At 46.7% G+C, this 16,592-nt stretch overlaps 1 protein-coding gene across 10 annotated transcripts; it reads left to right on the top strand.

The window, feature by feature from the left end:
* The first annotated feature begins 10,960 nt into the window (after positions 1–10,960).
* On the top strand, positions 10,961–15,486 carry DBNDD2 (dysbindin domain containing 2). Of its 10 annotated transcripts, none has more exons than XM_025399825.1 (4): positions 10,961–10,986; positions 13,412–13,555; positions 13,750–13,887; positions 14,812–15,486. In XM_025399825.1, exons 2-4 carry the CDS (start codon positions 13,417–13,419, stop codon positions 15,015–15,017), a joined length of 483 nt encoding a protein of 160 aa, XP_025255610.1. In that variant the 5' UTR covers positions 10,961–10,986; positions 13,412–13,416; the 3' UTR covers positions 15,018–15,486. The 10 variants fall into 10 exon arrangements, with proteins under 10 accessions (XP_025255610.1, XP_025255606.1, XP_025255614.1 ...); XM_025399821.1 differs by having other exon boundaries at positions 10,981–11,171; positions 13,409–13,555; XM_025399829.1 differs by having other exon boundaries at positions 10,981–11,171; positions 13,409–13,555; positions 13,750–13,985.
* The last annotated feature ends 1,106 nt before the right edge of the window (positions 15,487–16,592 follow it).

Below are 16,592 nucleotides of genomic sequence, written 5' to 3'. Positions count from 1 at the left end.
GCATTTCAATTTTATTCCATCCAATATGTTTTTTCTTTTTTTTCTTTTTCCTTTTTTTTTTTTAGACAGAGTCTCGCTCTGTTGCCCAGGCTGGAGTACAATGGCGTGATCTCGGCTCACCGCAACTTCCACCTCCCAAGTTCAAGTGATTCTCCTGCCTCAGCCTCCCAAGTAGCTGGGATTACAGATGCATGCCATCATGTCCAGCTGATCTTAGCATTTTTAGTAGAGACAGGGTTTCACCATGTTGGCCAGGCTGGTCTCAAACTTCTGACCTCAAGTGATCCATCCATCTCGGCCTCCCAAAGTGTTGGGATTTCAGGCGTGAGCCACTGCACCTGGCCATTTATTCTTCTTTCTTCCTTCTTTCTTTCTTCTTTCTTTCTTCTTTCTTCTCCTCCTCCTCCTCCTCCTCCTTCTTCTTTCTTCTTCTTCTTCTTCCCTCCTCCTCCTTCTTCTTCCTTCCTTCCTTCCTCTTCCTCCTCCTTTCTTCTTCTTCTTCTTCTTCTTCTTCTTCTTCTTCTTCTTCTTCTTCTTCTTCTTCTTCTTCTTCTTCTTCTTCTTCTTCTTCTTCTTCTCCTCCTTCTCCTCCTTCTCCTCCTTCTCCTTCTCCTTCTCCTTCTCCTTCTTCTTCTTCTTCTTCTTCTTTCTTCTTCTCCTTCTCCTTCCCTCCTCCTCCTTCTTCTTCCTTCCTTCCTTCCTCTTCCTCCTCCTTTCTCCTTCTCCTTCTCCTTCTCCTTCTTCTTCTTCTTCGACTGAGTCTTGCTCTATCACCCAGGCTGGAGTGCAGTGGCATGATCTCAGCTCACTGCAACCTCCACTTCCTGGGTTCAAGTGATTGTCATGCCTCAGCCTCCCAAGTAGCTGGGATTACAGGCATCCACCACCACGCCTAGCTAATTTTTGTCTTTTTGGTAGAAACAGGTTTTCACCGTGTTGGCCAGGCTGGTCTCAAACTCCTGACCTCAAGTGATCCGCCCACCTTGGCCTCCCAAAGTGCTGAGATTACAGGCATGAGCCACCACACCTGGCCTATTTTATTATTTTTTTGAGATAGGGTCTCACTCTGTTACCTGGGCTACAGTGCAGTGGTGTGATCTCGGTTCACTGCAGCCTTGACCTCCCAGGCTCAAGCGATTTTCTTGCCTCAGCCTCATGAGTAGCTGGGACTACAGGCATGCACCACCATGCCTGGCTAATTTTTGTGTATTTTGTAGAGATGAAGTTTCTGCTACCATTGCCCAGGCTGGTCTCAAACTTGTGGGCTCAAGTGATCCTCCCAGTGAGTCTCCCAAAATGCTGGGACTACAGGCATTAGCTGCTGTGCCTGGTTCAACGTGTTTGTTTGTTTGTTTTTTGAGACAGGGTCTCGCTCAGTTGTCCAGGCTGGAGTGCAGTGGTGGCATCTCAGCTCACTGCAACCTCTACTTCCCAGGCTCAAGTTATCTTCCTGCCTCAGGCCTCCAAATAGCTGGGAATACAGGCATAAGCCATCATGCCCAGCTAATTTTTGTATTTTTTTGTAGAGACAAAGTTTTGCCATGTTGCCTAGGCTTGTCTCAAATTCCAGGTCAAGCGATCCACCCACCTCAGCCTCTCAAAATGCTAGGATTACAGGCTTGAGCCACTGCACCCAGCCATGTATTTTCTAATATCCCTTGGACTTCATCTTTGACTTATATTTTATTTCTAAGTATTGGGATTGTTTTTCCGTTATCTTTGTTATTATTTCTATTTAATTCTGTTATGGTCATACAGTGTAATTTAAATTCTTCTGAATTTGTTGAAGGTTGTTTTTATGGCCCAGAATATGATGAATCTCTCATTGAATGTTGTACGTGCAGTTGAAAAGATTGTTTATTCTGCTGTTGGTGGGTAAAGTGTCATGAAAATATAATTAGGAGAAATTAATGATAGTGTTAAGGTTTTCTATATCCTTGCTTTTTTTTTTGGTCTACTTATTTTATTGATTATTGAAAGAGAAGAGTTGAATTCTCTAGGTGCAATATAGATTTTTCTGTTTCTTATTTCAGGTCTACTGGTTTTTCCTTCATATATTTTTGAAGCTTTGTTGTTAGTATGTACACACTTATGACTGTTAAGTCTTCTTGGTGAATTGAACCTTTTATCATTAAATAATACCCCTTTTTATCCCTGGTAATAGTCCTTCTTAAACCTACTTTGTCTGATATTAATATTGTCACTCCAACTTGCTTTGATTCATGTTTGTATGGTGTATCTTATTCCATTCATTTGTTTTTAGGGTTCCAATTCCTCTATACATCCTTTTACTTTTAACCCATATATTTCTTTATATTTAAAGTGGGTCTTGTGGATAACATATTATTGCCTCTTACTTTGTTTCCAATCTGCTGATTTGTCTTTTAATTGGTTGTCTTTTTACTGATATACTGGATTAAAATCAATCATCCTGTTATTTGTTTTCTATTCTTGCATATGTGCTTTTTTTCTTTTTTCTTCCTTGATTTGGATTATGTTTTGAAAAGGAAAACTCCCAATCTCATGGGTGCTGCAAGTAGATAAGATTTATTGCATCTAATTGAAATAGTTTATTATCCATAGCACAACAAACAATGTGAACATCAGCATAGTGGTATTGGTTCCCCTGGTCCTACATTCAACAGGTGATGCAGTCAGCCCAGATGCATGGTATTCACACAGTGGGTTTGCATTGTAGCTGAGGGACCTAGGCCCAGCACTTTTTATTTTATTTTATTTTATTTTACTTTATTTTATTTATTTTATTTTATTTTATTTGAGGCAGGGTCTCACTGTGTTGCTCAGGCTGGTCTCGAATTCCTGGGCTCAAGTGATCCTCCTGCCTCAGCCTCTCAAAGTGCTGGGATTACAAGCGTGAGCCACCACACCTAGCCCCAGGACATTTTTTTTTTTTTTTTTTTTTTTTTGAGACGGAGTCTCGCTCTGTCACCCAGGCTGGAGTGCAGTGGCCAGATCTCAGCTCACTGCAAGCTACGCCTCCTGGGTTTACACCATTCTCCTGCCTCAGCCTCCCGAGTAGCTGGAACTACAGGCGCCCGCCACCTCGCCCGGCTAGTTTTTGTTGTATTTTTTTAGTAGAAACGGGGTTTCACCGTGTTAACCAGGATGGTCTCGATCTCCTGACCTCGTGATCCACCCGTCTCGGCCTCCCAAAGTGCTGGGATTACAGGCTTGAGCCACCGCGCCCGGCCTGCCCCAGGACATTTTTATAGCAAGCAGTAAGCAAGCCTGCCTTGGTCTGAGAAATGATCTCACTTCTCAAAACTCTAGCTGTACTAACAATCTTGAACAAGTACCCAGGTGATAAAGAGGTCAGGGCCTTGTGATCTTGACATACTCAGCAAGAAATGTTGGACACAAATGGCCCAGGGAGGAAGCGTCCCAACATTAGAAAAAATTATTATATGTACTTGTTTTATGTTCTACAGTCATTTTAAAAAATAAATTTTATTGTATATGTTTAAGATATACAACATGATGTTATGGGACACATAGAGATAGTAAAGTGGTTACTATAGTGAAGCAAATAAGCATATCCATCATCTCACATAGTTACGTGTTCCCAGCATTTTTATGATTCCATTTTCTCTCTATTATTGGCTTGTGACTTACACCTCTCTAAAAAATTTTTTTTAGTGGTTGCTATTGAATTTACTATATCTTTAATTAATCAGTCTATCTTCAAATAAAGTCATACCACTTCTTATATATCATAAGGACCCTTTAACAGCATATTTCCCATTCCTCTGTCTCCTCATTTTAACTGTTGTTATTGTCATACATTTCACTTTTATATATGCTATAAGGCCACAATGCATTGCTTTAGTAAAGCAGTTACCTTTTAAAGTGAGTAAAAATGAGAAACACTCTCTCTTATATTTACCTTTATTCTATCCATTTCCAGAGATCATCATTTCTTTATGTAGATCCAGGTTTCTCTCAGGTATCATATTTCTTCTGCTTACAGAACTTCCACTGCCATTTCTTATACTGCTGGTCTACTGGTAATGAATTTTCTCTGTTTTTGTTTTTTTTTTTTTTAATCTGAAAAAGTATATTTCCTTCATGTTTGCAAGATGTTTTTGCTAGGTATAGAATTCTGGATTGGCAGTTTTTTGTCTTTCAGCATTTTAAAGATATGACTCTATTATCTTCTGGTCATACAATTTCTGATGAGAAGTATTCTGTGTTTCTTATCTTTGTTCCTCTGTAGGGAGTGTGTCTTTTTCCTTTAGATGCCTTCAATATTTTCTCTTTATCTTCGGTTTTCAGCAGTTTGAATATGATACATTAGGTTGTGTTTGCATGTGCTTCTTTGTTGTGTTTGTATATTGGCATTTAATCTTTTCTGGATTCTGTGAGTTTCTTGGTTCTGTGGTTTGATATCTTTCATTATTTTTGGAAAATTATTAGCTATTATATCTACAAATAAATATTATATCTACATATATTTTTTGTCTCTGTTTCTTCTCCTTCTGGGATGTGAATCACTTATATGTTAGTGCTTGGATATTTGTTCTGATTTTTGTTTGTTTGTTTCACTCTTTTCTCTTTCTGCTTCAGTTTGAGTAGTCTCTATTGACCTATCTTCAAGTTCACTGCTTATTTCCTCAGCTATGTCGAGTTTACTGATTGATATGGTTTGGTTATGTCCCCACCCAAATCTTATCTTGAATTGTAGTTCCCATAATCCCCACGTGTCATGGGAGAGACCAGGTGGAGCTAATTGAATCATGAGACTGGTTCTCTCATCCTATTCTCATGATAGTGAGTTAGTTCTCACAGAACTGATGGTTTTGTAAGGGGCTTCCCCCTTCCCTGGGCACTTCTCCTTGCTGCCGCCACATGAAGGACGCTTTTGCTTCCCCTTCCACCATGATTGTAAGTTTCCTGAGGCCTCTCCAGACCTGTGGAACAGTGAGTCAGTTAAACCTCTTTTCTTTGTAAACTACCGAGTCTCAGGTATGTCTTTATAGCAGTGTGAGAACAGACTAATACAGTAAATTGGTATGGCTAGAATGAGGTGCTGCTGTAAAAATACCCGAAAATGCGGAAGCAGCTTTGGAACTGGGTAACAGATAGAGGTTGGAACAGTGTGGAGGGCTCAAAAGAAATGTGGGAAAATGTAGGACTTCCTAACGTCTTAGAGGGCTCAGAAGACAGGAGGATGTGATAAAGCTTGGAACTTCCTAGAGACTGTTGAATGGCTTTGACCAAAATGCTAATAGTGATATAGACAATGAAATCTAGGATGAGATGGTCTCAGATGGAAATAAGGAACTAGTTGGGAACTGGAGTAAAGTTCACTCTTGCTATGCAAAGAGACTGGTGGCATTTTGTCCCTGCTCTAGAGATCTGTGGAACTTTGAACTTGAGAGAGATGATTTAGGGTATCTGGCAGAAGAAATTTCTAAGTGGCAAAGCATTCGAGAGGAAGCAGAGAATAAACGTTTGGAAAATTTGCAGCCCAGTGATGTGATAGAAAAGGAAAACCCATTTTTTCCGAGGAGAAATTCAAGCCCCTTACAGAAATTTGCCTAAGTAACAATGAGCCAAATGTTAATCACCAAGACAATGGGCGAAAATGTCTCCAGGGCATACCAGAGACCTACACAGCAGCCCCTCCCATCCTAGGCCCAGAGGCCTAGGAGGGAAAAATGGTTTCCTGGGCCAGGTCCAGCACTCCCTTGCTGTATGCTGCCTCGGGACTTGGTGCCCTGCATCCCAGCCACTCCAGCCACGGCAAAACGGGGCCAAGGTACCGCTCAGGCTGTTGCTTCAGAGGGTACAAGCCCCAAGCTTTGGCAGCTTCCATGTGGTATTGGGCCAGCAAGTATGCAGAATGCAAGAATTGAGGTTTGGGAACCTCTGCCTAGATTTCAGAGGTTGTATGGAAATGCGTGGATGTCCAGGTAGAAGTCTGCTGCAGGGGCAGAGCCCTCACAGAGAACCTCTGCTAGGGCAGTGCGGAAGGGAAATGTGGGGTCAAATCTCACACAGAGTCCCCACTGGAGCATTGCCTAGTGGAGTTGTGAGAAGAGGGCCATTGTCCTCCAGACCCCAGAATGGTAGATCCACTGACAGCTTGCACCATGTGTCTGGAAAAATTGCAGACACTCAATGCCAGCCATGAAAGCAGCAGGGAGGAGGCCTCTACCCTGCAAAGCCACAGGGACGGAGCTGCCCAAGGCTGTGGGATCCCACCTCTCGCATCAGTGTGACCTGGATATAAGACCTGTAGTCAAAGGAGATTATTTTGGAGCTTTCAGGTTTAATGACTACCCTATTGGATTTCAGACTTGCATGGGGCCTGTAGCTCCTTTGTTTGGGCCAATTTACCCCATCCAATTTCTTCCATTTAGAATGAGGGTATTTACCCAATGCCTATAACCCCATTATATCTAGGAAGTAATTAACTTGCTTTTGATTTTACAGGCTCTTAGGTGGAAGGGACTTGCCTTGTCTCAGAAGAGACTTTGGACTTGGACTTTTGGGTTAATACTGAAATGAGTTAAGACTTTGAAGGACTGTTGGAAGCACATAATTGTGTTTTGAATTGTGAGGACATGAGATTTGGGAGGGGCTGGGGCAAAATTAAATGGTTTGACTGTGTCCCCACCCAAATCTCATTTTGAATTGTGGTTCCCATAATCCCCACATGTTGTGGGAGGGACCTGGTGAAGACAGTTGTATCATGGGGGTGGTTTCCCCCATCCTGTTCTTGTGATAGTGAGTTACTTCTCATGAGATCTGATGGTTTTATAAGGGGCTTTCCCCTTTGCTGGGCACTTCTTGCTGCCGCCATGTGAAGAAGGATGTGTTTGCTTCCCCTTCTGTCATGATTGTAAATTTCCTGAGGCCTCCCCAGCCCTGTGGAACTGTGAGTTAATTAAACCTCTCTCCTTTATAAATTACCCAGTCTCAGGTGTGTCCTTGTAGTAGCGTGAGAAAGGACTAGTATACTGATATGCCTGTCAACAACTTTCTTCAAATATGTTTTATATATATGTGTGTTTTTTCTTATTTCTAGCATTTCTCTATGTCTCTTTTTTTGTAGTCTTCATATTTCTGCAAAAATTCCCCTTTTGTTCTTTCATATTGTCTACATTTTCCACAAGAGCCTTTCATATTCACATATTACTTATAGTTGTCTTAAATTCTGTGTCAGATAACTACAGCATCTGCATCTTGCACCTGGTCTTGCTTTCTCTCTCTCTCTCTTTCTCTTTCTCTCTTTAATATAGAAACAGGGCCTCACTATATTGCCCAGACTGGTCTTCAGACTCCTGGCCTCAAGCAGTCCATCTGCCTTGGCATCCCAAGGTGCTGGATTATAGGTATGAGCCACCACACTTGGCCTGCTTTGTCCTTGACAGTAGGGTTTTTTTGGTATTTTAAAATTTGTGTGTGTGTGTGTGTTGTAATTTTTTTTTTTTTTTTTGAGATAAGAGTTTCACTTTTGTCAACTAGACTGGAGTGCAATAGCATGATCTCAGCTCATTGCCAAGCAAAACGTCCTTCTTTACATGGCAGCAGCAAGGAGAAGTGCCCAGCAGAGGGGGAAGCCCCCTATAAAACCATCAGATCTCATGAGAAGTAACCCACTGTCACAGTCAAACTGCAACCTCTGCTTCCCAGGTTCAAGCAATTCTCCTGCCTCAGCCTCCCGAATAGCTGGGATTACAGGCACCTGCCACCACACCCAGCTAATTTTTTGTATTTTCAGTAGAGATGGGGTTTCACCATGTTAGCCAGGCTGGTCTCAAACTCCTGACCTCAGGTGATCCATCTGCCTTGGCCTCCCAAAGTGTTGAGACTACAGGCGTAAGCCACTGCGCCCGGCCTGTGTTGTAATTTTTTATTGAGTTTTGGATGCAGTGTTTAGAATAATAAGGACTGAGTTCATTATTATTTATGCCTGGAAATTGTCATATCTCTTCTTCTCTTAGGCCATTAGTGTGGGGGATTTTTTTTTTCAGAAGTTGAATTAGGTTTGAGTTTTGTTGTTTCTATGATTACTTCAGTGTCTGTATCTCCTACAAATTCTGTACAGTCATGCTAGCTACACTGGGTCTTTAGTAATTCCATAAACATTTTGACCTGGCATGTTGTCTTACACCCATAATCCCAACACTTTGAGAGGCTGGGACAGGAGGATCACTTGAGGCTAGGAGTTTGAGACTAGCCTGGACAACATAGCAAGACCCCATCTCTACCAAATAATAATAATAATAATAATAAAATTAGCCATGTGTGGTGATGTGCATTTGCAGTCCTAGGAGGCTTGGGAGGCTGAACTGGGAGGATACCGTGAGCTCAGGAGTTTAAGGTTATAGTGAGTCATGACTACACTACTGTGCTTCAGCCTGTGGACAGTGTCAGACTTTGTCTCTGAAAAATAAAAACATAAACAGTAGCTGAACTGTTCTTACCTACTTGCAAGGAGAGCTTGTCTTTCTCTTGCTACACAACTGAGCGAGTGCCTGCATCCCATCTCTTCTTGGAGGCTCCTGTCCTTCTTTGGAATGCAGGTTAATTGGTTGCTCTGCAACCTTAGGTCTCTGATAAGTTTGACAAAAGCTGTGGTTCTGTAAATTACCCAACAATTTTTAAAAACTGTTACTAGTTTGATAATGATGCTCTTCCCAGCTTTCTGCATCCTAGGTGGAAGCCGGAGTCTCAAGCCATATACCTTTTCACAGTGCTATTCAAACTTTCGGCCACCCACTCCTAGTCTGCTGCTTGGGTCTTTCTTTTGGGTGACACCCTTCCAGCTTAGCCCCCTGAAATATTTTCAGGTTAGATGTTTTCCCCCTCTCTATTCCTTCTTTATGGCAAATATCTGGCAAAGAGAAGGGACAGAGGTTCCTGATCTTTCTTCATCTTGGGCTCAAAATAATCCATGGATTCATGTTCTCAAGGATACATCTTGGCCGGGCGCAGTGGCTCATGCCTATAATCCCAGCATTTGGGAAGCTGAGGCGGGCAGACCACTAGAGGCCAGGAGTTCAAGACCAGCCTGGCAACAGGGCAAAAACCCGTCTCTACGAAAAATACAAAAGTTAGCCAGGCATGGTGGTTTGCACCTGTATTTCCAGCTACTCAGGAGGCTGAGGTGGGAGAATTACTTAAACCCAGGAGGCAGAGGTTGCAGTGAGCCAAGATCATGCCACTCCACTCCAACCTGGGCGACTGAGTGAGACTCTTTAAAAAAAAAAAAAAAAAAAAAAAAGATACATCTCTGAAAATGGGGACATGACTTTGGGAGTGAGCTAAGTTCTCATCCACTGTACTCCTGACTTGGCCCTCATTTTCTGTGCTAGAAAATTGGATGAAGTATCTACTCTATCCATTAATGAGAAATAAGAATCAAACCAACCCACTGAAATATTTCTGAGAAGATTAAAACTACAACAGGATAAAAGTGGATCAGACTGGGAGTAGTGGTTACAAGCACAGTCTCTGGAGGCAGTCTACCGGGGCTTAAATTCCAGGTCCATCACTTACTAGCTGTAGGGCCTGGGACAAGTTCCTTCACCTCTCTGTATCTCAATTTCTGTATCTGTAAAGTGGAAACAACAAGAGGATTAAAAGGGTTAATTTTTGTAAAGCACTTATAATAGTGACTGGCACATAATAAGCTCTGTGGAAGTGTTAACAATTAGGGCTTACTTCCTATAATTTCAGAAATTTGTGGAAGAGAGCAGTTCCCTCCCTTTCTCAGAGCCCATTACAATCAAAACAGCTAATGATTACTGAGCATTTCCAAAGTGCCCAAGTCCTGTAACTAAGCATTTTATATAAATTATCTCATAAGAGGGAGGGATTAATTATTCCTATTTAATAGGTAAAAGATCAAGGATCAGATAAGTGTTTACCCAGCTGACTAGAGGCATCAATAGTTTTACAACCCAAGAGGGTCTGACTACATTGCCTGTGCTCTTAACCATTGCATTTGTTGCTTCCCACAAACTAGTTTCCATGCTTATAAACTAGTGGGAAAGTTGCATGCTGTAGTTACCTCACAGGGTTGTTTTGAGATCCCAATAATGTTAAGAGGCAGTGCTTTAGATATTTGTACAGAGTGCTGGTCACCTGACAGGGAAACCTGAATGTGTCAATATTTGTTCACACTTCCCTCCCTCTGCACATGCCCTTCTCCCTCTTTTCTGCTTGTTGAACTCATGTCTTCAAGATTCAGCTCAGATATCAGCGTCCAGATTTTATTCTAACAATGGAGGAGTTTAGGCAACACCGTGTGGCGGGGGAGTTGGGGGGCACATCAGACTTGTGTTCTGAAATGACAGCTGAATTGCAATGCAGGGAATGGAGTGTAGCCGGGCCAGAATGAGTACAAGAAAACCAGATAGAAGGCATTAGGAGCCCAGGGCATTAGGAGCCCAGGCGGGAGGTGGTGGGGCAAACCGAAGGAATGGTGGACTGGAAAGATATTTAGGAAAGAATCGACAGGAAATGGAGGTGTATTTTAATATGGGCAGCGAGGGAGAGGGAGGTGGCAAGGATGGCTCCTAGTTCCTGGCTTGCTCGCGGACGTTTGTCGAATGAATGATCCAGTGACCCCAAAGTAGAAGTATCTCAGAGAGATCTCCCCACTCCCCTCCCCGCACCCGTCACCACGCTGCTTTCGGAGCTCTGACCGTAAGGGGGTGGATGGAAGGGAGGAGAAAAGGAATGGCCAGGGAGTCTTGGTCCAGGAGCTGCTAGACTGGACACTTCTAGCACTGGTCTGAGCCAGGAGACGCTGCGAAAAGAGGGCAAACGTTTCTCCTCTCGCGGTTGCCGCCTGGCCCCTCCAACCCGCCTGGCCAGCAGTGCAGCGCCCCTCTTAGCACCGTGGAGGTGCTGGCTCCTTGCCGGCGTCGGGGGGCGCGGCACAACGGCCCACCCCTCCAGCCCTGACCCGCCCGGCCGGCCCGGCGCCCACCCCGCCCTGTGTACTGGTAGGTTGGGCGGCGGCTCTGTCTAGTCCCAGAGCCAGGAATCAGGGGCAGCCGGGCGAGTCCCAGGGCAGGGGTCCTCCGCCGCCTTGCACCTGCCCTGCTGGGCGGCACCGGGTCAGTGCCCTGACACCTCCTGCGGGTCCCCACTCTCTCTTTCCCATCGTGCGTCCTCTGGAGAAGTGCGCGCGTGTAAGTGTGGCAAGTGTGGCCAAGGGTACCGGAGGCAGGATTAGGGCGCGTAGTCGTTGCGTGGGCGCTGCCCAGAAGGCGCAGAGCATGAAGTGTGCGTGGGCACAGCCGGCGCGGGTGCCCGCCGCGGGTCTGCGCGGGGCGGGGGCGCAGCAAGTGCATCTGAGCTAGCGGAGACCAGCGCACCGGCGTCGGCGGCGAGGGTGGTGCAGAGAAGCCCGGCTGGGCGGAGGGCGGAAGGATGCGTGCGGGTAACTTTTTGACTGCCTTGGAAGTACCAGTAGTCGCGCTCGCAGGGGCTGCCTCCGGCCGCGGGGCTAGCTGCAAGCGAGTGCGCCCGCCGCCGCCCCTCCCCCACTTCCGCCTCCCGCCTCTTCCTCGTTCCCGGCTCCCAGGGCCCGTCGGTCCCCCGGGAGCCCTGGAGGCGCAGCCCCACCCCGGCCGGCGCGGCTCGCTCCCACGCCCCCGCCGCCGCCTCGCTGGAGCGGACGGACTGAGTCAGCGGGGGCGCCAGCGCTGCAGGTAGGGGCTCCAGCGGCGGTGGGCGCAGGTGCCGCGGGGGACCGCGGAGGGGACCGGAGCACGAGGGGAACGGCCTAGGGGGAGCGCCCTCCCCCCGTCCTCCGCCGACGCCGCGTGTCCCTTTTTAGGGAATTTTTTCCCTCTTGCTGGCTCCAGTGCGGGTGGGGCTGAGACCGAGAGGGAGTTCTCCATTTCGCTGGCTCCTGCCCTGCCCCTGGCAGCCTCCTGCCCCCAAATCTCTTCACCCCCTCTCCAGTACGTATAGGTCGCGTAAACAACTCCCTTTCTCCAGCTCTGGGCTCCGCGACCCCCCGGGGGCAGCTCCTTCAGTCTCGTGAGATCGGTGGGGTTAGGGGGAGGGGAAAAAAGAGGGGGTGTCCCGGAGCCCCTTGGCCCGCGTCAGCTCCCCCACCTCGACCTCTCCCTCCCTCTCCCCGCCGCTGGAGCACGAGCTCCAGGGGCCCTGGGTATTTTTAGCGTTGTGACCTGGGCGGCAGCTCTAAGAGCCTTTCCCAGGAATCGGCGTCAGCGCCTCGCTCCTCCGCCGCCAGCCCGCGGCCGCACGGTCTCCCCACACTTCCGTGGCCTTGCCTTGCCCACTCGGGGTTGGGTCCCTCTTCACCTCCGCGGCGCCCGTGGAGCTGGCCAGGGTCTGGGATACGCTGGGTGCAGATGAGATGGGGAAGGCAGTCTGCGGAGGATGACGTCTGATCCTCAAGCTAGAAACTCCCCTGCCTCTGGTGATGGGCTCAGAGCAGAACGCCGGGAAGGAGATGAGTGAATGCACCGGCCTGGGCTGGCCCATAGCCCCAGTGCTCTGGCCGGCTCTCGGCTTCTCAGCCCTAGGGGTCAGGAGGCCTGCTCTGAACTAGACCCAGAACCCACCTTTCCAATTGCTCCTCACTGACTAATGGGGAGATAAGTCAGTGAGATGTGTCCGAGGAGGGGGACGGATAAAGAGCTGTTGGAGTTCAAAGAAAAGATGGTCGTCTCCTAAATGTATTGCTCACCTTCACAAGCAGGGTCTTATATTTGAGGCAGGTAGGTCGATTATGCCATTTTCAGATGGGGAGACTAAGACCAGAAAGGTGATTTCCTTAGGGGCAGAGCCTAGTCTGGAAGTCAGGTCTGTATCTTCAGAGCAAGGGTTTGGGGTGGATGGCACACGCGTGTGTACGTGTGTTTGTGTGTGGAAAGGGAGGGGCGTGGGAGGGGTTGCTTCAGCCTTTGTCTGGGTTTTGAAGGATGGAAAGGGGTGAGCTGCAGCACTGGAGGAAGGGAACCCTCCATCCTAAAATCGCTGTCTCTATCCTATCCTGTCCCTGGCCTTCTGAGGCAAGCAGGGCCTATTAAGGGGAAAAAGTACCTCCTGGATTTGTGCTGAACCAATCCCTCCAACCCCTCTCAGGAGGACATGATACGGAGAGTTGGGCATTGGCCGTGTTCCCTGAATACAGAGTATCTCTCTTGCAGTGCCTGGAACTAGCATCCCCTTTGTGGAGCTAGGGCAAGCCCCGCCTCTGCATGAGACTTGGTCTGTGGGACACACTTGGTTTCAGGGAAGGGGAAAGAGGTCGCCAAGGGCAGAGGTGTCCAGGCTGGAGCCAGGGGCCCCACTGCTGGGACGCTGGTGCAGTGGGGCTCCCCAAGCCCAGGTCCCCCTTGTCTTGTCTTTCGACTTTGCAGCTGTACTTGTTTTGCTCCTCTACCCCCAGGAGCTGACATGGACCCAAATCCTCGGGCGGCCCTGGAGCGCCAGCAGCTCCGCCTTCGGGAGCGGCAGAAATTCTTCGAGGACATTTTACAGCCAGAGACAGAGTTTGTCTTTCCTCTGTCCCACCTGCATCTCGAGTCACAGAGACGTAAGTCCCAAGTCCTGAGAAGAGGGACTGGGGTAGGATAGGGAGGATGTCCTGTGGGTCCTGAATCTTGTGGGACTCTCTCCCCTCTAGTTTTCTTGGCCCTCTATGCTTCTAACTTGGGACCTGACATGTAACTATCACTGTCCTGGTGTGCAGCTTGGGTCCTCCTGACTTGCCCACTTCTTGATCCACAGCCCCCATAGGTAGTATCTCATCCATGGAAGTGAATGTGGACACACTGGAGCAAGTAGAACTTATTGATCTTGGGGATCCGGATGGAGCAGATGTGTTCTTGCCTTGCGAAGATCCTCCACCAACCCCCCAGTCGTCTGGTATGCCCCTCTGCTTTGGGGACTTCAGTGCTAGTCAGCCAGAGCCGAATGTCAGGCTCTGAAACGAGGCTGCAAGGCTGGGCTGGGGAAGTATACAAGTAAGGGCTGGAAGTGGCTGTTTCCACCAATGAGACAGCTGCCTGTTCTGATTTTAGGGAAGTTGACCCTGAGGGGGAACTGGGTTATACATCTCCAATCCAAAATTCTGGGAACTGTCTATCTCTTCTTTAATTTTACATTTGTTAAGTTAATATAATTAGTCACTATAATTAAAATAATGTAAAAATGTAATTAAGTAGGTTCCAATACTGTACTCAAGTACTTTACATATATTATCTCAGTCCTTACAATGTCCTGTCAGGGTAGGTGATATAATCCCTATTTTATGAGCAGGAAATTAGGCTCAGAGAAGTACATTGTAGCCAGAAGGTAGATAAACTGGAATTCATGTCTGTCCTCCTCCAAAGCCCATATGCTTAACTTGTAAGACAGATATTCTTTTAATTAAAACTGCTACTATTTATTGATGGCTTACTATGCCAGACATTTTATAAGCATTCTTAGATTTTATTCCCAAAACCCTTTGGGGATGTAGGTCTCCCTTTTATTTTGCAGAAGAGGAGCAGAGTCCTTGAAAGGGAAAGTGACTTGCTCAAAGCCACTCAGCAGCAATAAGTGATGTAGGTGGAACTTGGACTCTTGCCATTGATTGACCTGACTCTAGAACCCAGACATGGTGTAATGAAGTGGAAGGAGCTGGCAGTCAGGAGATGGTGATCTTAATCCTGGCTCTTTGCTGGACTGGCAAAGTCACTTTGGAAAAGTCTCTGCCCCGCTGTGGGCTTTAGTTACTCCTGGCCAGATAATCTTTAAGAGTTCTCCGAAGGCCTGTTTGTGGCCTGACCAGCTTTTCTCTCTGGGCAGGGGTGGACAACCATTTGGAGGAGCTGAGCCTGCCGGTGCCTACATCAGACAGGACCACATCTAGGACCTCCTCCTCCTCCTCTGACTCCTCCACCAACCTGCATAGCCCAAATCCAAGTGATGATGGAGCAGACACGCCCCTGGCACAGTCGGATGAAGAGGAGGAAAGGAGTGATGGAGGGGCAGAGCCTGGAGCCTGCAGCTAGCAGTGGGCCCCCTGCCTACAGACTGACCACGCTGGCTATTCTCCACATGAGACCGTAGGCCCAGCCGGAGCCTTTCGGGAGAACACCAGACTCTTTACTTGCAGTAGGCACCAGAGGTGGGAAGGATGGTGGGATTGTGTACCTTTCTAAGAATTAACCCTCTCCTGCTTTACTGCTAATATTTTCCTGCTGCAACCCTCCCACCAGTTTTTGGCTTACTCCTGAGATAAGATTTGCAAATGAGGAGAGAGAAGATGAGGTTGGACAAGATGCCACTGCTTTTCTTAGCACTCTTCCCTCCCCCAAACCATCCTGTAGTCTTCTAATAGAGTCTGTCAAACAAGTGTCTCTAGATGGATGTGAACTCCTTAATTCATCAAATGAGGTGGTACTCAAGCCATGCTGCCTCCTTACATCCTTTTTGGAACAGAGCACGGTATAAATAATAAACTAATAATAATATGCCAAACATTCCACTTCATTTTTCACATTGCAAAGATATCAAACCCACTATATGTCTTTAGCTCTCTAACCGATCCCATATTCCTATCACTCATTCATTCCATTTATTCAAGAAATATTTATTGAACACCCACGCTACGCATCTGGAATACAGTTTTGAGCAAGACAGGCTGTACTGTATACCTGCCTTCATAGAGTTTACTGTTTATGGAGGAGAAAATCAAGTAAATACTATAATTCACAGTGTAATAAATAGCATGAGAAGGAACTACTCTGGTACCAGAAAATAGGGGCATCTTAACCTAGTTTGGTCACTGAAGAGCTGTTTTTAGCTGAAGGACGATTGGGAGTTAGCCAGACACGGCCCATAAGCCAGGCAGAATGAGCAACTTGTGAAGACGTTAAATGGAGAGAGCATATCCTTGAAGAGCTAAAAAACATTGCGTTTGGCTGAATTGTTGGATTTGAGGAAATGAAGGGAGAGGTAAGACTGACAAAGGTCAGGTTGTAAAATCCGTTGAAGCCTGGATCAGGTTTCAGTTTGACAGCTAGTAAAAGATCATGACTTAAGATATAAAGTTATTTCCTCATATAGAAGTAAGAAGTACAGGGCTACATGAAAGCTCCATCGTTACTCAGCACTGGGCTCCTTTTTTGCTGTTTTGCACATGGCTTGCATTCTTAGCGATACCTCATGTCTAAGGTGGCTGTCAAAGCCCCAGCCATTAAGACCTTAAGACTGGCAGAAAGCAGGAGAGGAAATGGGGGATGGGCAAAGAGGACACAGCCAGTCTATTCCCATTTAGGAATAAATTTTTGGAAGTTCTTTTTTTCCCCCAAGATGGAGTCTCGCTCTGTCACCCAGGCTGGAGTGCAATGGCATGATCTCGGCACACTGCAACCTCTGCCTCCCAGGTTCAAGCAATTCTCATGTCTCATCCTCCTGAATAGCTGGGACTACAGGCGCACAACACCACGCCAGGCTAATTTTTGTATTTTTTAGTAGAGATGGGATTTTACCATATTGGTCAAGCTAGTCTCGAACTCCTGACCTCAGGTGATCCACCTACCTTGGCCTCCCAAAGTGCTGGAATTACAGGCGTGAGCCACTGC

The sequence above is a fragment of the Theropithecus gelada genome, chromosome 10, assembly GCF_003255815.1.
Source record: "Theropithecus gelada isolate Dixy chromosome 10, Tgel_1.0, whole genome shotgun sequence".
NCBI lineage: Eukaryota > Metazoa > Chordata > Mammalia > Primates > Cercopithecidae > Theropithecus > Theropithecus gelada.
This window is presented reverse-complemented; position numbering and strand designations above follow the sequence as displayed.

Excerpts from the sequence above, each read along its gene's own strand:
- DBNDD2 (XM_025399819.1), top strand. Across the intron at positions 13,556-13,749 it reads GCATCTCGAGTCACAGAGAC|CCCCCATAGGTAGTATCTCA; the intron begins GTAAGTCCCAAG and ends CTTGATCCACAG. Across the intron at positions 13,888-14,811 it reads ACCAACCCCCCAGTCGTCTG|GGGTGGACAACCATTTGGAG; the intron begins GTATGCCCCTCT and ends CTCTCTGGGCAG.